General features: G+C 41.9%; 1 protein-coding gene across 2 annotated transcripts; it reads left to right on the top strand.

Annotated features, from left to right (window-relative positions):
* The first annotated feature begins 106 nt into the window (after positions 1 to 106).
* mapkap1 (MAPK associated protein 1) lies at positions 107 to 27614 on the top strand. 2 transcript variants are annotated; one of them, XM_041811294.1, is made up of 12 exons: positions 107 to 274; positions 16285 to 16776; positions 17921 to 18010; positions 20953 to 21101; positions 21194 to 21366; positions 21443 to 21619; positions 21973 to 22082; positions 23116 to 23223; positions 24357 to 24497; positions 25820 to 25957; positions 26356 to 26453; positions 27007 to 27614. In XM_041811294.1, exons 2-12 carry the CDS (start codon positions 16494 to 16496, stop codon positions 27127 to 27129), a joined length of 1590 nt encoding a protein of 529 aa, XP_041667228.1. In that variant the 5' UTR covers positions 107 to 274; positions 16285 to 16493; the 3' UTR covers positions 27130 to 27614. The 2 variants fall into 2 exon arrangements, with proteins under 2 accessions (XP_041667228.1, XP_041667229.1); XM_041811295.1 differs by lacking the exon at positions 107 to 274 and adding an exon at positions 434 to 489.

The raw sequence follows: 27614 nt of genomic DNA, 5'->3' as shown, positions 1-27614 counted from the left end.
ACTTCAGTTTAACTTTTGTTTTTTACAAGCATGTGTTCGAAGGTTATTTCTTTATCTGCATCTACGACATCGCTCCGAGCTTTTATTCTGAAGAGTTGAACCGGAAGTAAAGGGCAGTGTTTCCTGCAGGCTGGGCTCAGCGGTTAGCTTGTGTTGTGATGTTGCTGTAGGTGATTATTAATCCTTAGCAGAGTTCTGTCAGTGCTGGGACTATGTACGGATAAAATGGGGCCCAGTGGAGATCTCTGTTCCTCCTCGGATGTCTCTTCCAAAGGTTTGATGACGTCATTAACTCACCTTTATGGCTTAGGGAGGCTAGCTTAGCAGCTAGGCTAGCCGCAGCTAGCGTCCATATAAAGAGATTGAGGGATGTTAGCCTTCAGCTAACGAGCTTAGCAGATCAAACCGGCGCCGATCGCTCTGACCATCTGCAGAAATTACGAGTAGAGTATTTTCATCATGTTTAAAGCTCCCTGCTGCTCCGAACAGGTGAGTGCTGACTGATGCTTACAGATCTGAGTTAGCCTGTTAGCTCCAGCAGCTAAGACACAATAGTTAGCTACAGGAGCTAACGTCAAACTAGCCACCGAGAACCAGGACGAGCTGATCCAGTTTGGGGCTGAAGAAAGGAGCACAGGGGGCTAAAGACCCCTAAACAGATAAAACAAAGCTTCCTTTAGGAAGGCAGAGAGCGGTTTGACCTGTCAACGCCTGTCAAAAAGCGTGTTTTTATGAAGAAATGACGGAGAAAACCGGATAAAGCTTCCTCCAGACTGAAGATGAGCATCAAAGTTTCTACAGAAGCTCCTTTAAACACTGAAACCAAGCCACAGGAACGGTTTAACCAAGCCTCAGATGTACTAGGAACGGTTTAACAAAGCCACAGATGTACTAGGAATGGTTTAACAAAGCCACAGATGTACTAGGAACGGTTTAACAAAGCCACAGATTTACTAGGAACGGTTTAACAAAGCCAAAGATGTACTAGGAACAGTTTAACCAAGCCACAGATGTACTAGGAACGGTTTAACCAAGCCACAGATGTACTAGGAACGGTTTAACATAGCCACAGATTTACTAGGAACGGTTTAACACAGCCACAGATGTACTAGGAACGGTTTAACAAAGCCACAGATGTACTAGGAACGGTTTAACAAAGCCACAGATGTACTAGGAACGGTTTAACCAAGCCACAGATGTACTAGGAACGGTTTAACAAAGCCACAGATGTACTAGGAACGGTTTAACAAAGCCACAGATTCACTAGGAACGGTTTAACCAAGCCACAGATGTACTAGGAACGGTTTAACATAGCCACAGATTTACTAGGAACGGTTTAACAAAGCCACAGATGTACTAGGAACGGTTTAACAAAGCCACAGATGTACTAGGAACGGTTTAACAAAGCCACAGATGTACTAGGAACGGTTTAACCAAGCCACAGATGTACTGAGCAGTTTAACAAACCCACAGATGAACTAGGAACGGTTTAACAAAGCCACAGATGTACTAGGAACGGTTTAACAAAGCCACAGATGTACTAGGAACGGTTTAACAAAGCCACAGATGTACTAGGAACGGTTTAACAAAGCCACAGATGTACTAGGAACGGTTTAACAAAGCCACAGATGTACTAGGAACGGTTTAACCAAGCCACAGATGTACTAGGAACGGTTTAACAAAGCCACAGATGTACTAGGAACGGTTTAACAAAGCCACAGATGTACTAGGAACGGTTTAACAAAGCCACAGATGTACTAGGAACGGTTTAACAAAGCCACAGATGTACTAGGAACGGTTTAACCAAGCCACAGATGTACTAGGAACGGTTTAACAAAGCCACAGATTTACTAGGAACGGTTTAACAAAGCCACAGATGTACTAGGAACAGTTTAACATAGCCACAGATTTACTAGGAGCAGTTTAACAAAGCCACAGATGTACTAGGCAGTTTAACAAAGCCACAGATGTACTAGGAACGGTTTAACAAAGCCACAGATGTACTAGGAACGGTTTAACAAAGCCACAGATGTACTAGGAACGGTTTAACTAAGCCACAGATGTACTAGGAACGGTTTAACGAAGCCAAAGATGTACTAGGAACGGTTTAACAAAGCCACAGATGTACTAGGAATGGTTTAACAAAGCCACAGATGTACTAGGAACGGTTTAACAAAGCCACAGATTTACTAGGAACGGTTTAACAAAGCCAAAGATGTACTAGGAACTGTTTAACCAAGCCACAGATGTACTAGGAACGGTTTAACCAAGCCACAGATGTACTAGGAACGGTTTAACATAGCCACAGATTTACTAGGAACGGTTTAACACAGCCACAGATGTACTAGGAACGGTTTAACAAAGCCACAGATGTACTAGGAACGGTTTAACAAAGCCACAGATGTACTAGGAACGGTTTAACCAAGCCACAGATGTACTAGGAACGGTTTAACAAAGCCACAGATGTACTAGGAACGGTTTAACAAAGCCACAGATTCACTAGGAACGGTTTAACCAAGCCACAGATGTACTAGGAACGGTTTAACATAGCCACAGATTTACTAGGAACGGTTTAACAAAGCCACAGATGTACTAGGAACGGTTTAACAAAGCCACAGATGTACTAGGAACGGTTTAACAAAGCCACAGATGTACTAGGAACGGTTTAACCAAGCCACAAATTTACTAGGCACGGTTTAACCAAGCCACAGATGTACTAGGAGCAGTTTAACAAAGCCACAGATGTACTAGGAACAGTTTAACAAAGCCACAGATGTACTAGGAACTGTTTAACAAAGCCACAGATGTACTAGGAACGGTTTAACAAAGCCACAGATGTACTAGGAACGGTTTAACAAAGCCACAGATGTACTAGGAACGGTTTAACAAAGCCACAGATGTACTAGGAACGGTTTAACAAAGCCACAGATGTACTAGGAACGGTTTAACCAAGCCACAGATTTACTAGGAACGGTTTAACCAAGCCACAGATGTACTAGGAACGGTTTAACAAAGCCACAGATGTACTAGGAACGGTTTAACAAAGCCACAGATGTACTAGGAACGGTTTAACAAAGCCACAGATGTACTAGGAACGGTTTAACAAAGCCACAGATGTACTAGGAACGGTTTAACCAAGCCTCAGATGTACTAGGAACGGTTTAACAAAGCCACAGATTTACTAGGAACGGTTTAACAAAGCCACAGATGTACTAGGAACAGTTTAACCAAGCCACAGATGTACTAGGAACGGTTTAACCAAGCCTCAGATGTACTAGGAACGGTTTAACAAAGCCACAGATGTACTAGGAACGGTTTAACAAAGCCACAGATGTACTAGGAACGGTTTAACCAAGCCTCAGATGTACTAGGAACGGTTTAACAAAGCCACAGATGTACTAGGAACGGTTTAACAAAGCCACAGATGTACTAGGAACGGTTTAACCAAGCCACAGATGTACTAGGAACGGTTTAACAAAGCCACAGATGTACTAGGAACGGTTTAACAAAGCCACAGATGTACTAGGAACGGTTTAACAAAGCCACAGATGTACTAGGAACGGTTTAACAAAGCCACAGATGTACTAGGAACGGTTTAACAAAGCCACAGATTTACTAGGAACGGTTTAACAAAGCCACAGATGTACTAGGAACAGTTTAACCAAGCCACAGATGTACTAGGAACGGTTTAACAAAGCCACAGATGTACTAGGAACGGTTTAACAAAGCCACAGATGTACTAGGAACGGTTTAACAAAGCCACAGATGTACTAGGAACGGTTTAACCAAGCCACAGATGTACTAGGAACGGTTTAACAAAGCCACAGATGTACTAGGAACGGTTTAACAAAGCCACAGATTTACTAGGAACGGTTTAACAAAGCCACAGATGTACTAGGAACAGTTTAACCAAGCCACAGATGTACTAGGAACGGTTTAACCAAGCCACAGATGTACTAGGAACGGTTTAACATAGCCACAGATTTACTAGGAACGGTTTAACACAGCCACAGATGTACTAGGAACGGTTTAACAAAGCCACAGATGTACTAGGAACGGTTTAACAAAGCCACAGATGTACTAGGAACGGTTTAACCAAGCCACAGATGTACTAGGAACGGTTTAACAAAGCCACAGATGTACTAGGAACGGTTTAACCAAGCCACAGATGTACTAGGAACGGTTTAACGAAGCCACAGATGTACTAGGAACGGTTTAACGAAGCCAAAGATGTACTAGGAACGGTTTAACAAAGCCACAGATGTACTAGGAATGGTTTAACAAAGCCACAGATGTACTAGGAACGGTTTAACAAAGCCACAGATTTACTAGGAACGGTTTAACAAAGCCAAAGATGTACTAGGAACAGTTTAACCAAGCCACAGATGTACTAGGAACGGTTTAACCAAGCCACAGATGTACTAGGAACGGTTTAACATAGCCACAGATTTACTAGGAACGGTTTAACAAAGCCACAGATGTACTAGGAACGGTTTAACAAAGCCACAGATGTACTAGGAACGGTTTAACAAAGCCACAGATGTACTAGGAACGGTTTAACCAAGCCACAGATGTACTAGGAACGGTTTAACAAAGCCACAGATGTACTAGGAACGGTTTAACAAAGCCACAGATTCACTAGGAACGGTTTAACCAAGCCACAGATGTACTAGGAACGGTTTAACATAGCCACAGATTTACTAGGAACGGTTTAACAAAGCCACAGATGTACTAGGAACGGTTTAACAAAGCCACAGATGTACTAGGAACGGTTTAACAAAGCCACAGATGTACTAGGAACGGTTTAACCAAGCCACAAATTTACTAGGAACGGTTTAACCAAGCCACAGATGTACTAGGAACGGTTTAACAAAGCCACAGATGTACTAGGAACGGTTTAACAAAGCCACAGATGTACTAGGAACTGTTTAACAAAGCCACAGATGTACTAGGAACGGTTTAACAAAGCCACAGATGTACTAGGAACGGTTTAACAAAGCCACAGATGTACTAGGAACGGTTTAACAAAGCCACAGATGTACTAGGAACGGTTTAACAAAGCCACAGATGTACTAGGAACGGTTTAACAAAGCCACAGATGTACTAGGAACGGTTTAACAAAGCCACAGATGTACTAGGAACGGTTTAACAAAGCCACAGATGTACTGGGAATGGTTTAACCAAGCCACAGATGTACTAGGAACGGTTTAACAAAGCCACAGATGTACTAGGAACGGTTTAACAAAGCCACAGATGTACTAGGAATGGTTTAACCAAGCCACAGATTTACTAGGAACGGTTTAACCAAGCCACAGATGTACTAGGAACGGTTTAACAAAGCCACAGATGTACTAGGAACGGTTTAACAAAGCCACAGATTCACTAGGAACGGTTTAACCAAGCCACAGATGTACTAGGAACAGTTTAACATAGCCACAGATTTACTAGGAACGGTTTAACAAAGCCAAAGATGTACTAGGAACGGTTTAACCAAGCCACAGATGTACTAGGAACGGTTTAACCAAGCCACAGATGTACTAGGAACGGTTTAACCAAGCCACAGATGTACTAGGAACGGTTTAACAAAGCCACAGATGTACTAGGAACGGTTTAACAAAGCCACAGATGTACTAGGAACGGTTTAACAAAGCCACAGATGTACTAGGAACGGTTTAACAAAGCCACAGATGTACTAGGAACGGTTTAACCAAGCCACAGATGTACTAGGAACGGTTTAACAAAGCCACAGATGTACTAGGAACGGTTTAACCAAGCCACAGATGTACTAGGAACGGTTTAACATAGCCACAGATGTACTAGGAACAGTTTAACAAAGCCACAGATGTACTAGGAATGGTTTAACAAAGCCACAGATGTACTAGGAACGGTTTAACCAAGCCACAGATGTACTAGGAACGGTTTAACAAAGCCACAGATTCACTAGGAACGGTTTAACAAAGCCACAGATGTACTAGGAACGGTTTAACCAAGCCACAGATGTACTAGGAACGGTTTAACAAAGCCACAGATGTACTAGGAACGGTTTAACCAAGCCACAGATGTACTAGGAACAGTTTAACAAAGCCACAGATGTACTAGGAACGGTTTAACAAAGCCACAGATGTACTAGGAACGGTTTAACAAAGCCACAGATGTACTAGGAACGGTTTAACAAAGCAACAGATTAACTAGGAACGGTTTAACAAAGCCACAGATTAACTAGGAACGGTTTAACCAAGCCACAGATGTACTAGGAACGGTTTAACATAGCCACAGATGTACTAGGAACGGTTTAACAAAGCCACAGATGTACTAGGAACGGTTTAATTGAGCCACAGATGTACTAGGAACGGTTTAACCAAGCCACAGGAACGGTTTAACCAAGCCACAGATGTGCTAGGAACGGTTTAACAAAGCCACAGATGTACTAGGAACGGTTTAACAAAGCCACAGATGTACTAGGAACGGTTTAACAAAGCCACAGATGTACTAGGAACGGTTTAACAAAGCCACAGATTCACTAGGAACGGTTTAACAAAGCCACATGTGTACTAGGAACGGTTTAACAAAGCCACAGATGTACTAGAAACGGTTTAACAAAGCCACAGATGTACTAGGAACGGTTTAACAAAGCCACAGATTCACTAGGAACGGTTTAACAAAGCCACATGTGTACTAGGAACGGTTTAACAAAGCCACAGGTGTACTAGGAACGGTTTAACCAAGCCACAGATGTACTAGGAACGGTTTAACAAAGCCACAGATGTACTAGGAACGGTTTAACAACGCCACAGATGTACTAGGAACGGTTTAACAAAGCCACGGATTTCCTAGGAACGGTTTAACAACGCCACAGATGTACTAGGAACGGTTTAACAAAGCCACATGTGTACTAGGAACGGTTTAAAAAAGCCACAGATGAACTAGAAACGGTTTAACAAAGCCACAGATGTACTAGGAACGGTTTAACCAAGCCACAGATGTACTAGGAACGGTTTAACAAAGCCACAGATGTACTAGGAACAGTTTAACAAAACCACAGATTTACTAGGAACGGTTTAACAAAGCCACAGATTTACTAGGAACGGTTTAACAAAGCCACAGATGTACTAGGAATGGTTTAACAAAGCCACAGATTTACTAGGAACTGTTAAATAAATGTAATAAAACCACAGATTTACTAGGAACTGTTAAATAAATGTAATAAAACCACAGATGTACTAGGAACGGTTTAACAAAGCCACGGATTTACTAGGAACGGTTTAACAAAGCCACAGATGTACTAGGAACGGTTTAACAAAGCCACAGATTTACTAGGAACGGTTTAACAAAGCCACAGATTTACTAGGAACGGTTTAACAAAGCCACAGATGTACTAGGAACGGTTTAACAAAGCCACAGATTTACTAGGAACGGTTTAACAAAGCCACAGATGTACTAGGAATGGTTTAACAAAGCCACAGATTTACTAGGAACTGTTAAATAAATGTAATAAAACCACAGATTTACTAGGAACTGTTAAATAAATGTAATAAAACCACAGATTTACTAGGAACGGTTTAACAAAGCCACAGATGTACTAGGAACGGTTTAACATAGCCACAGATTTACTAGGAACTGTTAAATAAATGTAATAAAACCACAGATTTACTAGGAACTGTTAAATAAATGTAATAAAACCACAGATTTACTAGGAACGGTTTAACAAAGCCACAGATGTACTAGGAACGGTTTAACAAAGCCACAGATTTACTAGGAACGGTTTAACAAAGCCACAGATGTACTAGGAACGGTTTAACAAAGCCACAGATGTACTAGGAACGGTTTAACAAAGCCACAGATGTACTAGGAACGGTTTAACAAAGCCACAGATGTACTAGGAACGGTTTAACAAAGCCACAGATTTACTGGGAACTGTTAAATAAATGTAGTAAAACCACAGATTTACTAGGAACGGTTTAACAAAGCCACAGATGTACTAGGAACGGTTTAACAAAGCCACAGATTTACTAGGAACTGTTAAATAAATGTAATAGAACCACAGATTTACTAGGAACTGTTAAATAAATGTAATAAAACCACAGATTTACTAGGAACGGTTTAACAAAGCCACAGATGTACTAGGAACAGTTTAACAAAGCCACGGATTTACTAGGAACGGTTTAACAACGCCACAGATGTACTAGGAACGGTTTAACAAAGCCACAGATGTACTAGGAACGGTTTAACAAAGCCACAGATGTACTAGGAACGGTTTTACAAAGCCACAGATGTAGTAGGAACGGTTTAACAAAGCCACAGATGTACTAGGAACTGTTAAATAAATGTAATAAAACCACAGATTTACTAGGAACGGTTTAACAAAGCCACAGATGTACTAGGAACGGTTTAACAAAGCCACAGATTTACTAGGAACGGTTTAACAAAGCCACAGATGTACTAGGAACTGTTAAATAAATGTAATAACACCACAGATTTACTAGGAACGGTTTAACAAAGCCACAGATTTACTAGGAACTGTTAAATAAATGTAATAAAACCACAGATTTACTAGGAACTGTTAAATAAATGTAATAAAACCACAGATTTACTAGGAACGGTTTAACAAAGCCACAGATGTACTAGGAACGGTTTAACAAAGCCACGGATTTACTAGGAACGGTTTAACAACGCCACAGATGTACTAGGAACGGTTTTACAAAGCCACAGATGTACTAGGAACGGTTTAACAAAGCCACAGATTTACTAGGAACTGTTAAATAAATGTAATAAAACCACAGATTTACTAGGAACGGTTTAACAAAGCCACGGATTTACTAGGAACGGTTTAACAAAGCCACAGATGTACTAGGAACGGTTTAACAAAGCCACAGATTTACTAGGAACTGTTAAATAAATGTAATAAAACCACAGATTTACTAGGAACTGTTAAATAAATGTAATAAAACCACAGAATTTTTAGGAACGGTTTAACAAAGCCACAGATTTACTAGGAACGGTTTAACAAAGCCACAGATGTACTAGGAACGGTTTAACATAGCCACAGATTTACTAGGAACTGTTAAATAAATGTAATAAAACCACAGATTTACTAGGAACTGTTAAATAAATGTAATAAAACCACAGATTTTTTAGGAACGGTTTAACAAAGCCACAGATTTACTAGGAACGGTTTAACAAAGCCACAGATTTACTAGGAACGGTTTAACAAAGCCACAGATGTACTAGGAACGGTTTAACATAGCCACAGATTTACTAGGAACTGTTAAATAAATGTAATAAAACCACAGATTTACTAGGAACTGTTTAACAAAGCCACAGATGTACTAGGAACGGTTTAACAAAGCCACAGATTTACTAGGAACTGTTAAATAAATGTAATAACACCACAGATTTACTAGGAACGGTTTAACAAAGCCACAGATGTACTAGGAACGGTTTAACAAAGCCACGGATTTACTAGGAACGGTTTAACAAAGCCACATGTGTACTAGGAACGGTTTAACAAAGCCACAGATGTACTAGGAACGGTTTAACATAGCCACAGATTTACTAGGAACTGTTAAATAAATGTAATAAAACCACAGATTTACTAGGAACTGTTAAATAAATGTAATAAAACCACAGATTTACTAGGAACTGTTAAATAAATGTAATAAAACCACAGATGTACTAGGAACGGTTTAACAAAGCCACAGATTTACTAGGAACTGTTAAATAAATGTAATAAAACCACAGATGTACAAGGAACGGTTTAACAAAGCCACAGATTTACTAGGAACGGTTTAACAAAGCCACAGATGTACTAGGAACGGTTTAACAAAGCCACAGATGTACTAGGAACGGTTTAACAAAGCCACAGATGTACTAGGAACGGTTTAACAAAGCCACAGATTTACTAGGAACGGTTTAACAAAGCCACAGATGTACTAGGAACGGTTTAACAAAGCCACAGATGTACTAGGAACGGTTTAACATAGCCACAGATTTACTAGGAACTGTTAAATAAATGTAATAAAACCACAGATTTACTAGGAACTGTTAAATAAATGTAATAAAACCACAGATTTACTAGGAACGGTTTAACAAAGCCACAGATGTACTAGGAACGGTTTAACAAAGCCACAGATTTACTAGGAACGGTTTAACAAAGCCACAGATGTACTAGGAACGGTTTAACAAAGCCACAGATGTACTAGGAACGGTTTAACAAAGCCACAGATGTACTAGGAACGGTTTAAGAAAGCCACAGATGTACTAGGAACGGTTTAACAAAGCCACAGATTTACTGGGAACTGTTAAATAAATGTAATAAAACCACAGATTTACTAGGAACGGTTTAACAAAGCCACAGATGTACTTGGAACGGTTTAACAAAGCCACAGATTTACTAGGAACTGTTAAATAAATGTAATAAAACCACAGATTTACTAGGAACTGTTAAATAAATGTAATAAAACCACAGATTTACTAGGAACGGTTTAACAAAGCCACAGATGTACTAGGAACGGTTTAACAAAGCCACAGATGTACTAGGAACGGTTTAACAAAGCCACAGATGTACTAGGAACGGTTTTACAAAGCCACAGATGTAGTAGGAACGGTTTAACAAAGCCACAGATTTACTAGGAACTGTTAAATAAATGTAATAAAACCACAGATTTACTAGGAACTGTTAAATAAATGTAATAAAACCACAGATTTACTAGGAACTGTTAAATAAATGTAATAAAACCACAGATTTTTTAGGAACGGTTTAACAAAGCCACAGATTTACTAGGAACGGTTTAACAAAGCCACAGATTTACTAGGAACGGTTTAACAAAGCCACAGATGTACTAGGAACGGTTTAACAAAGCCACAGATTTACTAGGAACTGTTAAATAAATGTAATAAAACCACAGATTTACTAGGAACTGTTAAATAAATGTAATAAAACCACAGATTTATTAGGAACGGTTTAACAAAGCCACAGATTTACTAGGAACGGTTTAACAAAGCCACAGATGTACTAGGAACGGTTTAACAAAGCCACAGATTTACTAGGAACGGTTTAACAAAGCCACAGATTTACTAGGAACGGTTTAACAAAGCCACAGATTTACTAGGAACGGTTTAACAAAGCCACAGATGTACTAGGAACTGTTAAATAAATGTAATAACACCACAGATTTACTAGGAACGGTTTAACAAAGCCACAGATTTACTAGGAACTGTTAAATAAATGTAATAAAACCACAGATTTACTAGGAACTGTTAAATAAATGTAATAAAACCACAGATTTACTAGGAACGGTTTAACAAAGCCACAGATGTACTAGGAACGGTTTAACAAAGCCACGGATTTACTAGGAACTGTTAAATAAATGTAATAAAACCACAGATTTACTAGGAACGGTTTAACAAAGCCACGGATTTACTAGGAACGGTTTAACAAAGCCACAGATGTACTAGGAACTGTTAAATAAATGTAATAAAACCACAGATTTACTAGGAACTGTTAAATAAATGTAATAAAACCACAGATTTTTTAGGAACGGTTTAACAAAGCCACAGATTTACAAGGAACGGTTTAACAAAGCCACAGATTTACTAGGAACTGTTAAATAAATGTAATAAAACCACAGATTTACTAGAAACTGTTAAATAAATGTAATAAAACCACAGATTTACTAGGAACTGTTAAATAAATGTAATAAAACCACAGATTTTTTAGGAACGGTTTAACAAAGCCACAGATTTACTAGGAACGGTTTAACAAAGCCACAGATGTACTAGGAACGGTTTAACATAGCCACAGATTTACTAGGAACTGTTAAATAAATGTAATAAAACCACAGATTTACTAGGAACTGTTAAATAAATGTAATAAAACCACAGATTTTTTAGGAACGGTTTAACAAAGCCACAGATTTACTAGGAACGGTTTAACAAAGCCACAGATTTACTAGGAACGGTTTAACAAAGCCACAGATGTACTAGGAACGGTTTAACATAGCCACAGATTTACTAGGAACTGTTAAATAAATGTAATAAAACCACAGATTTACTAGGAACTGTTTAACAAAGCCACAGATGTACTAGGAACGGTATAACAAAGCCACAGATTTACTAGGAACTGTTAAATAAATGTAATAACACCACAGATTTACTAGGAACGGTTTAACAAAGCCACAGATGTACTAGGAACGGTTTAACAAAGCCACAGATTTACTAGGAACTGTTAAATAAATGTAACGGTTTAACAACGCCACAGATGTACTAGGAACGGTTTTACAAAGCCACAGATGTACTAGGAACGGTTTAACAAAGCCACAGATTTACTAGGAACTGTTAAATAAATGTAATAAAACCACAGATGTACTAGGAACTGTTAAATAAATGTAATAACACCACAGATTTACTAGGAACGGTTTAACAAAGCCACGGATTTACTAGGAACGGTTTAACAAAGCCACAGATGTACTAGGAACTGTTAAATAAATGTAATAAAACCACAGATTTACTAGGAACGGTTTAACAAAGCCACGGATTTACTAGGAACGGTTTAACAAAGCCACAGATGTACTAGGAACTGTTAAATAAATGTAATAAAACCACAGATTTACTAGGAACTGTTAAATAAATGTAATAAAACCACAGATTTACTAGGAACTGTTAAATAAATGTAATAAAACCACAGATTTACTAGGAACTGTTAAATAAATGTAATAAAACCACAGATTTACTAGGAACTGTTAAATAAATGTAATAAAACCACAGATTTACTAGGAACGGTTTAACAAAGCCACGGATTTACTAGGAACGGTTTAACAAAGCCACAGATGTACTAGGAACTGTTAAATAAATGTAATAAAACCACAGATTTACTAGGAACTGTTAAATAAATGTAATAAAACCACAGATTTTTTAGGAACGGTTTAACAAAGCCACAGATTTACTAGGAACGGTTTAACAAAGCCACAGATTTACTAGGAACGGTTTAACAAAGCCACAGATGTACTAGGAACGGTTTAACAAAGCCACAGATTTACTAGGAACGGTTTAACAAAGCCACAGATGTACTAGGAACGGTTTAACAAAGCCACAGATTTACTAGGAACTGTTAAATAAATGTAATAACACCACAGATTTACTAGGAACGGTTTAACAAAGCCACAGATGTACTAGGAACGGTTTAACATAGCCACAGATTTACTAGGAACTGTTAAATAAATGTAATAAAACCACAGATTTACTAGGAACTGTTTAACAAAGCCACAGATGTACTAGGAACGGTTTAACAAAGCCACAGATTTACTAGGAACTGTTAAATAAATGTAATAACACCACAGATTTACTAGGAACGGTTTAACAAAGCCACAGATGTACTAGGAACGGTTTAACAAAGCCACAGATTTACTAGGAACTGTTAAATAAATGTAATAACACCACAGATTTACTAGGAACGGTTTAACAAAGCCACAGATGTACTAGGAACGGTTTAACAAAGCCACAGATGTACTAGGAACTGTTTAACAAAGCCACAGATTTACTAGGAACTGTTAAATAAATGTAATAAAACCACAGATTTACTAGGAACGGTTGGTTATGATTCAGATTAAATAGTAGTACTTTTGTTTTCCAATCACATCCCACATTTATCTTATCTAACTGTTAAAATCTAAAATTCTTTAATTCTTTATTAAAGCAGGGGGTTTAGAGTAATACAGTTAATGTTATTATTGAGCTTTAGTGTAAAGAACCACTTTAACATACAGCAGTAGTGAGAGAGAGGAATAATCCATGGACAAATATTCAATCACACTTTCTAAATCATCCGAATTCATGGGGCGTGCTCTGATACTGGTGGATTGTCAATGATTTTTCCATGATTTAGACTAAATGAAAGAGTGTGCCTGACCCCTGGGTGATTTAACCCTTTACCTGCTGAGTCTAAAAATGGTGATTTGGACATATTTAGTTATTCTGGCTGTAAAATAGTCAGGAAATGCCCTAAGTCTGAGAGCTTTGCTCCCTTTTCCCAGGAGTACTTGAACTTGACTTTTCAACATCTGGTTAATGATTATTGCTCATTATATGGAATTGTCAGCAGTTTAAAAGAAGAAAAACACTAAAACAGATCACCATCCTGGTAATCATCAGGTTAAATCCTATCAGCCTTAAATTTCAGCAAATATACATCTGTACCATCAGGCATGGTTGAGGCCCTCTGTGAGCGCTGAACTTGTTAATGAAGCTCCAAACATTAGACGACTACCAGAGCACCCTCTCCTCTCTCTGCTGACTGACTCAGCCTCTCTTTGACAGCAGACACTCGGTGTTCTTTACAGTGAAGCTGTTTATGAATCTGTACCTGATAAAATGAGTTTGGAAATATCACATAGCGACGTTTTAAAAGGCAGGCCTAATCTCAGCCAGGCTCATGTTCAGTAGGCTTGGATTGTTTTGCCCTTACTCAGCTCTCTCTGAATGTCTACATGACAAACAGCTTCATGTTCTCAGTGTAAACACTCCGGAGCGTCATACTTCTGCTCATGAAGAGGACGAGTATTTAGCGGTCAACACAGCGACGTCTAACACTAAAGGAGTCAGTGACCTACGTCAGCGTTGGAGAAACACCTGAGCCCTTCCTTGTTGTGACTCTGGGGTCGCCCCGCTGACGTTCACGCTCAAACACGCTAAAGTTTAATGATCTGTTAAATGACTGGAGTTCTGATTAAAAGTCCTGTTCATCAGGTCATAGAGGCACAGGTTTCTACTGTAATGAACTCACAGCTTTCTGCTTCAGGCTGACCGTTCACAAGGCTCTAATCTCTATCAGCAAACATCATATGAAAGCACAACTGTAGTCAAGTGACAGGCGCTCTGGTTAGTATTAACTCCAGCAGTCTATGTGAAAGCACAGAGGCTTGGCTGAGAAGAAGGAGGAAAGTCTGTGGGCTCCAGCGGACCACACTTTTAGACTAAAGAGGAAAGTTCCAGTTGTTTGTGAAGCTCAGTCCCATTTCTATCTCCCTACTCCTTATTTTCAAGAGTCGCTTTAGTGGCAGGGGGAGAGGTACGGAGACACCCTACCTCTAGACGTGAACACGAGGCAGGGCGCAGTCTGAGGGCGGGGTAGGGATCGAACCAAAATGTCAAGTACGCTTGGAGTGTCATGTCTAGGGTTGCCTGTCTATACAGTCATCAGGAGGTCTGGGCCTTCATATAAATCCTCACATCTCTCGACTCCGACCAGCTGAAGCCCTCAGTACCAATCATCATCCCCAGGACTGATCAGTGTGAGGTTGCTGATTGGTTCTGAGCTGGATGGGCCTGCGCTGTGTGTAATTTAACTCTGTTTCACTTCTGCTATCGTTGACCACAAAGTATGAACAGCAAAATAACGCCACCCTTCCTCTGTCAACAGATTAGAAACCACCACAGATCCATGTTTATTTCCTGCTTCATTTGTCTGATCTAAACCGGTTTGTGAACTTTGAGCCAATAAGAACTCGTTCTGTGATGCTGGAATATTTCAGAGTATTTGAAGATGGTGTTTAAAATGGAAAGTGCTTCTTTCAGTGAGGACGGCCGCTCACAAACAAACAGGAAAAGCAGCAAATGAAGACGCACGGTAGCTGGTTAGTGCTCAAACACAAGGACATTATAAACCTCCAAAAAGGAATATTATTTAAAATATTTACAACATTTTACTGTACTATGACTGAAAATTTCAACAACCTAATAACTGGGACTTTTATTGTGAAAGTCTCCTCTAGAATGAGATGTTTGTCGTTGAGTTAACGGATCGTCTTGGACTTGAGGCAGGTGAGACTTTGGTTCTGCAGGTACTGAATGGAGATGGTTAAAGGTGTCGTGCTGAGCTCAGGTGAGACTGAAGATTAAAACAGAGCCAAGCAGCACACTCTCTGATCGATCAGTAAAGTTTAATCCAGGTACAGGTAGCGGGCCAAATGCTGAATATCTGCACCAATAACTGGCCAGGCCAATACTCAGTGGTCCCTGTCTGTAGATCATTTAAGTAACAGAGATTTTATCCTTTTAAAAAGATTGTGTCACTAATACTAAGATGTTTGACCCCCTTATAAAAGAAACCACGTTCGGTTCATGGAGACTGTAAACCAGACCATAAAAACCAGGTTGAAACAGGAGATTTGCCCCGTCATGATCCCCAGACTGTAGAACCCTGAGGATCATAAATGTTGGGAGAACATTTCTCCAGCTTTAAAGGTTCTTCTCACACACTCAGAGCTGTAACCATCATCTCTCCTCTGACAGGTTCCTGCTGGTTTCCTGCCTCGGATCAGAGAGAATAACAGAGAGAAGGAGATGGAAAAGATGGCTGCTCTCCACTCGTCACCAGCCTCCACTTTAACGCTCTCGCAGAGATACTGAAGGACGTGAAGGGTCCTCTGGCTTTCAGGAAAGGGAGTGAGAGAAGAAGAAAGCACCCACAGCTCTGAGCCACTCCTCGTAAAGCAGAGGAAATGGCTTTCTTGGACAATCCAGCCATTATTCTGGCCCACATCAGGCAGTCTCATGTGACCAGCGACGACACGGGGATGTGTGAGATGGTCCTGATCGACCAGGATGTGGATCTGGAGAAGTGCCAGCTGGCTCTGGTGCCCGGCAGCAGCTGTGGGTCGACGGGTTCGGGTTCTCTGAGCGAGGGGGGTACCAGTGTGACCGACAATCACGCCTGCGACCTCTCCCAGTCCATGGACATCACCTCCAGCTGGGACTTTGGCATCCGGCGGCGCTCAAACACAGGTAACTATCATCATGGTGTGCGGGACGTGTCCCAGCAGGGCAGGCTCCCCTGACTCAGATGGGGGTACCAGAGAGCCCGTCCTGCTGCTGTTGTTGGGGGTCTGTGTGTCTAATCCTGGTCTGTGATTAAATAAGACTGAATCAAACCGTCCGACTCTGAAGGTGGGGGTAGGATTGCTGGACTAATGGCTGTGAGGTACCAGATCAAACTAACTGATTAATGTCTGCCAGATAAACGATCAGTCAAATTCAGGTTGATTCTGATCAACAAGGTCGACGCTTTATGGACATGAATTCATGAACGGGACAGGACGGTGGGTCAGGGTCCAGACTGAGCAGAGAGAGAAGAGCAGCAGCTAGACATGAACCCAGGCTGCTGAGTCCCAGGTTCATGTATGTCAGCTTTCCCCTCATGTTTGATCCTTCAGACATCACATGCATCTGCTGTGACGGGTCCTTCATGGAGTTATGATAGTTAGAGTTCAGTCTAATGTCTGTAGCGTTGGTTCTAATGAATAATTATTAATAACACTGGACCAGATCCAGATCCTGTTAGATCCTGTCTTACTATAACCCGTCTGTGCTGTCCTCTTTAATCTGGAGGTTAAGCGTTCTAATAAACTCTGAATAATGAGAGTGTTCTGGCTCTGAGATGGATGTGGGTGTTTAAATGGCGAGTTAAAGGGAGAATCTGCTCCAATAGATGAAGCTGCTTGAATATGAAGGTAAATGAGTTCTTGGTGGCAGAGGGAGTCCAAAGGTAGACCACCCGTCTCCTTTAGTCTCTCTGGAGTTTGGTGGAGTTTTTGGTCATGGTTTTGGGTTGTGGTTGTAGATTTCAGACTTCAGCTCTGACCTGTGGTGGATTTTTTTTATCAGGACTCCAACGCGACAGCCGAGAGCGACCCGGGGCTGCTGGTAAGACCAGAGGGATGAAAGCTGTGTATGATCAGAGATGCATGTTAGTTTCTGTGTCTACAGGGAGGCTGCAGACGGACAGCAGGACTACGTAGAGATGAATGTCTTCTTCTTTTATAACACTCAGTGTTCTCTCATAATGATATTTTTATTTTTACAGGTTTCTGGTGGATTATTTTGCTTCTTTATTTGAGACAGAAATTTAAAACTTGTTCTTTCTTTTCAGCCCAAAGACTGGAAAGGTTAAGGAAGGAACGGCAGAACCAAATCAAATGTAAAAATATTCAGTGGAAAGAGAGGACATCCTCCCAGTCAGGTTGGTTACTGTCTTTTATTAATAAATAAAATAACAAAGAATGATAGCACCAGGATTACTGCTCATTTAGGCTCCACTGTTTCTGCACCATATCTATGAAACTCATCAGTGCTCCTCTGATAGAGCTGCTCACAGTCAGCTGGGCTGTTCTACTAGAATAATCTACTGTTAGCCTGCAGGAGGGGATGGATAAACCTGGCTGATGATGGTTTTTAAACATTCTTATTAGTAGGTCATACCTGGTTCTACCAGAGCCTTGACCCATGGTTGGACATACAGAGTTGTATTTCAGTTATATAACTGTAACAGCTGACAGAGAAGGTGTGGATGTAGAGCAGGGGTCAGCTGTTGTGGCTATCAGTGCTGGCCTTAGTGAGGTAGCTGATGTTTGGACCAAGGCTTATTAGCATAAGAAAGGAGCATGTTTGCACCCAAGTCTAGAATATTTCCTCATGTAGTCTGTCAGGAAATATCTGATTATAGCACCTTACTAATCCTGAATAAACCACTTTAGACCAGAAGGTAAGCTAACTCCTTAAAAAGCTATCAGAGTACCAGGAGTAGAAGAAAATGTCATCTTATTCTCACCGCTCCTTTATCTGAAGATTTACTGGAAAATCTACGTTATCAATACCAGAAACCAACCACTCTGAATGTTTCAGAGCTGATGATAGCGAATGTGGGCTCATCTGAGGAGTTTCCTCTCCTTCAGACACTCGGCACTCTACCTGTGGACCAACGACAAAGATCCACATAACAGACAGAGCTCTCACTAGGACGCAAACGCCGAAGCTCTATCTGTGGACCAACAACAAAGATCCACATAACAGACAGAGCTCTCACTAGGACGCAAACGCCGAAGCTCTACCTGTGGACCAATGACAAAGATCCACATAACAGACAGAGCTCTCACTAGGACGCAAACGCCGAAGCTCTACCTGTGGACCAACGACAAAGATCCACATAACAGACAGAGCTCTCACTAGGACGCAAACGCCTAAGCTCTACCTGTGGACCAACAACAAAGACCCACATAACAGACAGAGCTCTCACTAGGACGCAAACGTCGAAGCTCTACCTGTGGACCAACGACAAAGATCCACATAACAGACAGAGCTCTCACTAGGACGCAAACGCCGAAGCTCTACCTGTGGACCAACAACAAAGATCCACAGAACAGACAGAGCTCTCACTAGGACGCAAACGCCTAAGCTCTATCTCTGGACCAACGACAAAGACCCACATAACAGACAGAGCTCTCACTAGGACGCAAACGCCGAAGCTCTACCTGTGGACCAATGACAAAGATCCACATAACAGACAGAGCTCTCACTAGGACGCAAACGCCGAAGCTCTATCTGTGGACCAACAACAAAGATCCACATAACAGACAGAGCTCTCACTAGGACGCAAACGCCGAAGCTCTACCTGTGGACCAACAACAAAGATCCACAGAACAGACAAAGCTCTCACTAGGACAAAAACACTGAACCTCTACAGACTTAAAGATGAAGCAACACAGTTACAAAAATCCCACAGAAGAGTTGTTTTTTCTCTCCCTGTGTCTGTTAAACTTGTAAATACTCCGTAATATTAATCTGGTCTGTTTGACCAGCTCATGTCTGTGACGTCCAGCCCTCACGCTCCACCATGATCCAGAACATCAAACTCAAACTGGATTTTGTGATCTAATCTGGAGAAAAAAACCCTTTTTGGTTTTACAGGCAGCATTTTTTATAGATTTGACAAATCTTGTATGAAATCTGGTCGCATGTCCTCGGAGCTGCTGATCCCAGGATGGAAACGTCACATGCTCCCCAAGAAAGGACATGTGGCTCTTATTATTGCTGTAGTGTTACACAGATAAGAAACTTCAGTTTATTCAGTCAGAACATTTCAAACATTTTAGATATTTTTAACTGTCAGAGTTCTGAGGAGTGACTGAAAAGGTAAAGGCAGGCGAGAGCTGATCAAAGCTTTCTATCCTTCAAATAAAGCTACCAGAAATATAAATCTATAGTTTATTAGTATGTATATGCTGATATAAACACATCTATATGTATAGTATGTAGATGTCAGGCAGCCAGAGCAGTTGGCATCAGGAATCAGGAAAGATGCACTCTTGAGTTCTATCTTTGAGTTGTAGTTATTTCACAGTTAAGTGGACAACATTTGCTGAAATCTATGACATGAAGAAGATGGATGGTCCAGGACAGCTTTGAGAGAAAGAACGGGAAATTTCCATCAAGATAAACTCAGAAAAGACGAAAGAGTGGACCTCAGTCTCAACTACAACTGCTGGCTAGCTGAAAAGCTAACAACAACGCTGCCTGATCAACAGGAGACTACTGAACGCTTCCTACTGAGGTAGCATGGTGTCGGTGTGTACTGACGCAGGGGCCCGGCGTTCATCACTAGCAGCTAAACAAAGCCCTACACTCACACCAGAACTGACATTCTGGGGATAAGAGACTGCTTCTCTGACTGCTGCAGAGGAAGCGTGCCTGCAGAGGAACAGAGGAACGCGGGGCGCTCAGAGACTGAAAGGAGGAGAATGCGGAGGAAACACAACACCTACAGCCAGAGACGGCGTTGTGTGAGAAGGAGGAAGCCGGCAAATGAGCCGGGCTGCAGGCTAGGCTAAGAGCGGCCCCTCACAAACCTGCCGTACCGAGCATCTTTGCCCGCTCCCTCATCAGCGGGATGGACGGCGTGAGGCTGCAGGTCTCTAACCACCACCTGAACGACTGTTTGCTGCTCCAGAGGAGACTGCCAAACGAGGGTTTTTATAATAAATGACAGTAAACTATAAAAATAAAATCACAGAGGAATCAGTCACACTTGTTAACCCTGAAACAAACATTTTATTGGACTGATTTTTCTCTTTATTAGGAGAAGAGTAATAATATTTGCTCTCATTTTTGATCTGTCTGTCTGTCCAGTGGAGGATCTGGGGTCTCTGTTTGAAAAACGGGAGATAAAGGACCGGCCGAGGACTTCAGGAACCAAATCCACGCTTTCCCTGAGACTGGAGCAGTGTCCTCAGCAGCTCAACAACCCCTTCAACGAATACTCCAAGTTTGACGGAAAGGTGAGCTTTGACACGTTTTGATGTGAGTCTTTATCCTGAGTGTTCTTCACAGCGTCTGTTACTGAATGGAGCTCCACCTCCTCACCTCTCAGGGCCACATCGGAACCACGGCTACCAAGAAGATCGACGTCTACCTCTCCATGCAGATGGCTCAGGAGAAACTTCATCCCATGACGGTGGTGACCATCGCCAACGCCCGCGTCCACGACCTCATCGGACTCATCTGCTGGCAGTACACGAGCGAGGGGCGAGAACCCAAACTCAAGTCAGTACAGACGCGGTGAGCTTCAGAACCCCACGGCAGTCTGGGTAACTAACTCTTCTCCCATCCCTCTCCACAGCGAGAATGTGAACGCGTACTGCCTCCACATCGCCGAGGACGACGGCGAGGTCGACACGGATTTTCCTCCTCTGGACTCCAACGAGCCGATCCACAAGTTTGGCTTCAGCACGCTGGCCCTGGTGGAGAAATACTCGTCCCCGGGTCTGGCCTCCAGACAGTCGCTGTTTGTCAGAATGTGAGTTTAGATCGAAAACCTTTATTCTCACATTAACGATGTGGCATTTCTGGTTCTCCTGCTGAAGCCCAGGCTTCGTTCTTCTCACCACTAACATGTTTTTAACCTCAAGTCCTGACTCTGCAGAGATCTGTGACACTCCAAGTATGAACTTAGCAACGGTGCAGACACGTAGCTAGTTATAGCAGTAGGATTAATCATTCAGATCTTATTTAAGTAAAACAGGGTAACTAGATTTAAACGCTCTTATTTTGGCAGCTTCTGCCCAGTAACTGAATGTTTTTAACCCTTTCCAGTGTCAGTGTAATCTCAGAGAGAAATGAATAACTCCTTCCCTCCCTCTGTCCCGGTAGAAACGCTGCTCATGGTTTCTCTCTGATCCCCGTGGACAGTCTGAAGGTCACCATGAAGGAAATCCTCCAGAAAGCTCTGAAGAAGAGGAAAGGCTCCCAGAAAGGCTCAGGTAATCACACAGGTATCCTTTACCTCATTCAAGACCTTTAAGATCATAAAGTAAAGTTTTTCTCTCTGGTTGGGTCGGCTCTGTCGCAGGGAGGAGGTTTATTTCAGAATATTCTCTGTGGAAAACAAAATAAGAGCTGAGCTTTATTTTAGTTTGAAGAGATGCCGTCAGAACGCCTGAGACATCAGATAAAACGCGCTCCGTTTCTCCGTTTCTCTGCGTTTGAAGCTGAGTCCTGTGTCTGTTTCTTCTCCTCATCCTGTCTCAGGAGGAGCCATGCATTAAAAATGTTATTAATATAACTAAACCCACTCAGACAGCATGGACAGGCCTGTAGTCTCATTTACATTTAGACGAGTATTGATTATTTACTGTTCTCCTCTTCACACAAGGACGACGTCTCTGCAGAGTTTCTGTGTCAGAATCTTTATTTCTGTCTTCAGTCGTAGTAAAATCGTCACAGACGCACTGAAAACATGAATTTAGACAGAGATGGGGCCTTTACTGCCTCCTTATGTATCAGGACGTCTTACTACTGCAGGGTCAGTTTGTTTCTAAGTCTTGAAGTTTTTCAACGGTAAGGCTGGATTCACATTTAGGACCTGGACCCAGATCCAGGTAGACCTAAACCCAGAGCAGACACAATTCAGATGAGATGCCTGAGTCCACGTGCAGAGGTTATTTGAGCATGATCCATGCGTACCTGAGCACAGTCTGCTGGAGATGTGAATGCAACCTTACCCAGCTATGGGGTCCTGGTCTGAGCGTAGAGCCGTAACATCAGCCCTGAACGTCTCCTGTCCCTTTAAAACCATGGTATCTGTGCAGCAGAGATAGTTTCATCCTCTGGGCTGCAGGTAGATAAGGAAGTAGGAGGAAGGCCTCACTGAAAATCCAACTGATTCTGCAAGTTTACAACAAACAGTTTCATGTCTGTTTCATGCTTTTCCTCCTAACCTTGGTCCTCCTAACCTTGGTCCTCCTAACCTTGGTCCTCCTAACCTTGGTCCTCCTAACCTTGGTCCTCCATCAGGTCCGATGTACCGACTGGAGAAGCAGACGGAGCCAAACGTCGCCGTAGACCTGGACTCCACACTCGAGACTCAGAGCACCTTAGAGTTTTGTCTGGTCAGAGAGAACAGTAAGTAACCTGGCTGGTGACGCTGCTTCAACGCTACGATGGCTGATCAATGATGGTGGTTAGTTCTGAATAGAGTCAGCAGTAAAGAGAGTGTACAGAGGCTTATCTGCAGGTTCTTCCAGAAAGAGGAAATATTTAATGTTGGAGAAGCTGTTTCCGTGCAAAAGAAGGAAATATTTTTTAATGTGTTTGAAAATCAGCATGCAAGACCAAGGCTGTTTTTGAACTGACCTACTACATACTCCTGCCAAACGCAGTATGCAGTATGTACTGCACACCGCGTACTGTGTTCAACAGTAGTATGCAGTATGACTGCCAGTCGGATGTTACTGTGTAGCACGCTTGGCCCGGTTTAGCTGGTTTCCGGTATACAGAAGTATGTCATACCCTGGTCAATATTAAACGACGCTACAGTGTTTCCGTCCATTTAGGTACAGGAAAAAATCTGGGAAGTGTTTTTATTTGATTTTGGGGGATTGTTATCGCCGCTGTTTTTAGCTTAGCATGTATAGTGCAGTGAAAGACACTTGACAGCACCTTTCTGGCTGTTAGGAGCCGTAACAGCAGAACAAAAACAACAGCGGCCCTATTACAACTTGCTTCACTGTAGTACATGTTAAAAAGGTAAAGATAAAAAGTGGCACTTCCATTTGTGAAATTTTCGCCGCTCTCCGCCATTACGAACTCTGACCTGGCGCTTTGCATTGTGGGTAACAGTAGGCGAAGCAGACTGGTCCGATGCATACTGTGAAATTTTCCTGAATCTGTACGTCATCCGGGTATTTTTGGCAGACTGCAACTTTCGCATTTGTTTGCATACTGCATACTACATTTTGGGCAAATCAGTACGCACTGCTAGTGTAGTAGGAGAATTAGAAATCGGCCCAAGACTATTATCCAACGGACCAGGAAATAGAGAGTGAGTGTTTCATGCAGCTTCCTGCACGTCTGCAGAATCAGGGTAGGAGAGAACCGAGTCTGAAGTGTGACCTCTGAGGAGGAATCAAGAGCAACTGTGGCAGTCGTCTGATTTTCATGAACTCACTGCCTTATCACAGTTAAAACAGAAACTTTTGAGTTAATTTACAACAGATAGGGGATATAAAGATGCGTTTTCCATCCCGTTTCCTCAGGCTCCAGAGGTGAGGAGAGCTCAGAAGAAGACCCTCCCATCGACATCACCACGGTCCAGGACATGCTGAGCAGTCACCACTACAAGTCCTTCAAGATCAGCATGATCCACAAGCTGCGCTTCACCACGGACGTCCAGCTAGGTACACAACGCTCTCACAACAATGCACATTACAGCTCACATGTTCTACTCCTGTGAGACAAGTTAATATCAGTCTCAGAGGTACTAAAACATGCCTGTGAAGCTTGTTTCTATAAAACACTCCAGTATTGATGTCTGCATGTCTAAAGCCCCTCTGTTTCAGCCCTGCTCAGAACCAGCTGTTTCTGTATCTGTGGCTTTAAATGTTAATGAGCTCTCTGACTCCGCCCCTCGTGGCTCTCCTGAGCCTCCTCCAAGCAGCTGGCTAACTGGCTAACTCCCCACATGACATCATGAGGGGAAAACCTGAGAGCATGTTTCAGCACACATTTTCTTAAGGGGGGGGGGGGGGTCGACAGGCCAGACATGTTTTTGTTAGAAAGCCTGAAAAGGTGATTTTTGCATAGTTTGTGACCTTTAATATACACAGTATTCAGCTAGAGATTTGCAGAGTATGCAGTAATACTCCTAGAAGTCCTGCTAGGTTTTCTACACAAGATGATGTACAAAAATACACAATTTCCAGGACAACTCAGCAGCAGTGCATTAACACAAGAAATCATGAACAGATGTTTTTCATTAAATAGATAATAAAAGCTTGTTTTTAAATATGGGAGTGAAAGTACAGTACATTTGAACTGGAAGAATGGAGTGAGTTATTAAGATGTGATTTTATTAGTTTGAGGTTTAGATGATGAAAACTCCACCATTTTCATTACTTTTTATTTGCTTTTCTTTTATCATTCACAGCAGAATCATTTTCATGTGTTATGGTGGAATAAACAGAAAAGTGACAGAAATCTAGGGATAAAAATCTGTCTTATTGAAACTCAAGCGTTAAGATAAATGTCAATTAAGATGATATTCCTCAGTTAAAATGGGGGGAATTGAAAATAATGATGAAATAATTAATTATTCATTTTTTGAATTCTCAAATAACCTGTCAAACCCACTTTTTATGGGTAAATTTTTTGTTTTTTTGCTATTTTTTATAAAAAACTAACAATTTTAAAATAAGAGAACTCCCAAACACTCTTCTTTTATACTGAGTTAGATCAGGACCAGGACCAGGACCAGGCCTGTCCTGCATGAAGAGGCCAGCAGGGGGAGACAAACCCATGCAGGCTCAGAGGGTTTTCATGATTAGAAATAAACTGATAGATAAAACAGATGTATAATCAGTTAATGGATGCCTGACTGCTGTGTTCACCATCAAAGATCGACTAGTTCTCCATCAGCGGGTTTAAACCGATCTACTAGATAATTATCACACTAATAAGTCATAAATCATAAATGTGAAACACGTTTCTCCTCTTTTTTCAGGCATTTCAGGAGAGAAAGTGGAGATTGATCCTGTCACCAATCAGAAGGCCAGTACCAAGTTCTGGATCCGACAGAAACCGATCTCCATCGACTCTGACCACCTCTGTGCCTGTGACCTCGTCGAGGAGAGGAGCCCGAGTGAGTCCAGCACACAGACACCCTCTATATGCAGCTGTGCATCCTTATTTAGGACGATATCAGCCCTAGATCCACCGTTCTATCCTGAAGGCATCCCTCCATACATCCCTGTATATCCTCCACACACGTTTACATTAGAGACAGCCTTTCTGGATTTAGGCCCGGAATCTTCCAGCATGTTTAAAGGAGCTGATCAGCAGGACCCTTGTGTAGTCGTCTGCCTCTTATTAGTGGCGTAATTGTAGAAACAGATGTGCAGACACCTCCACAGAGTGGTGTTTGTGTCTGACTTCGGTCTCTGAGTTCTTAGCTGACTCTGTAGACGTCACAGAAGGCCGATCGTCTTAATCACGGCGTTATTTCTGATCTGTTTAACATGTTTCCTCTTTGTCTTTCAGGTCATGCCATTTTCAAACTCACCTATCTCAGTAACCATGACTACAAGCCTCTCTACTTTGAGTCTGATGCTGCGACGGTCAACGAGATCGTGCTGAAGGTGAGAGCTGCGAGTGTTGGGGCCACTTTTAAACGGCTCTCTTTTATTACTGGTCACATTTAAGTTAGTCTGGACTCATTCAGAGACTGTTGAAGGTAGAAACATCCACTCAGATGGAGCAGAAAGGTGATTTAATGTTTTATGTTGTAGTTTCTGTTTGATGCATCTCCACAGCTCTGTTACAGAGCAGCTCTTCCTGATCACAGCAAACGTTCAGCCTGCATCAGTAGAAAATCAGGGACTAATCACTGACTGTTAGCTTTGTTAAAGTCTGATAATAAAGAGTGGGTCTGTACTTCACTACTGTCAACACTAGGGTAGACTGAGAGCCCAGCTAGCAGGACTGAAAGAGAGACTGATGATTTTAGAGGTTTTTACCTCAGGAAGAAACCCTAAAACAGTCTGAGGATTACGAAGTCCACCTGTGAGATTATAATCTGGGTTTGACTGTGACTGTAGGGCAGATCAGGGCTTGTTCAGGGAGTAATTTCACTACTCAGTACTGATAAATAAAACTTCTAAAGATGATGAAGAGTCGTGTCTGTCCCTCCAGGTGAACTACATCCTGGAGTCCCGGGCCAGCTCCTCTCGGGCCGACTACTTCGCCCAGAAACAGAGAAAACTGAGCCGCAGGACCAGCTTCAGTTTCCAGAAGGAGAAGAAGACGGGTCAGTAGACAGGCCGAAGACGCTCGCACGCCGTCTGTCCGTTTGATTTAAACGCCGATGGACGCTTAAAGGGGCCGAACGTCTCACTCACAGAGAGCATCGGGCTAACGGAGGAGACTGACGGAGGGTCGGAGCGAGAGAGAGCGGGTAACGGAGCTAAAAGAGACGCCGCGCAAACGCCTCAAAGAAGAGTCACCGAGTGAAGACGAGCCACGGCCAGCTCCTCGTCCTTTTACGGAGACGGAGAAAGACTTTACAGAAAAAGTTGGGACGCTTTTGAGCTGCCTGTCAGCGTCAGTTCTTCATTCACTGCCTCCATGATCAGGATGGATCATTCAGCTTCTTCTGCTCCGCTCTGTTCATCCAATCAAAGCTACATGCTAATCTCCCGCTTCTGTCCGCCATCTTTAACAGATTTAACACAAACTGTCACATTTTTAATGTCTGTAAATAAAGATTTTACATTCAGGAAATTAAATAATGATCAGAAAAC

Source organism: Cheilinus undulatus, linkage group 17, assembly GCF_018320785.1.
Source record: "Cheilinus undulatus linkage group 17, ASM1832078v1, whole genome shotgun sequence".
NCBI classification, from domain to species: Eukaryota; Metazoa; Chordata; class Actinopteri; order Labriformes; family Labridae; genus Cheilinus; species Cheilinus undulatus.
The sequence above is the reverse complement of the archived record's forward strand: the minus strand, read 5'-3'. Positions and strand labels throughout refer to the sequence as shown.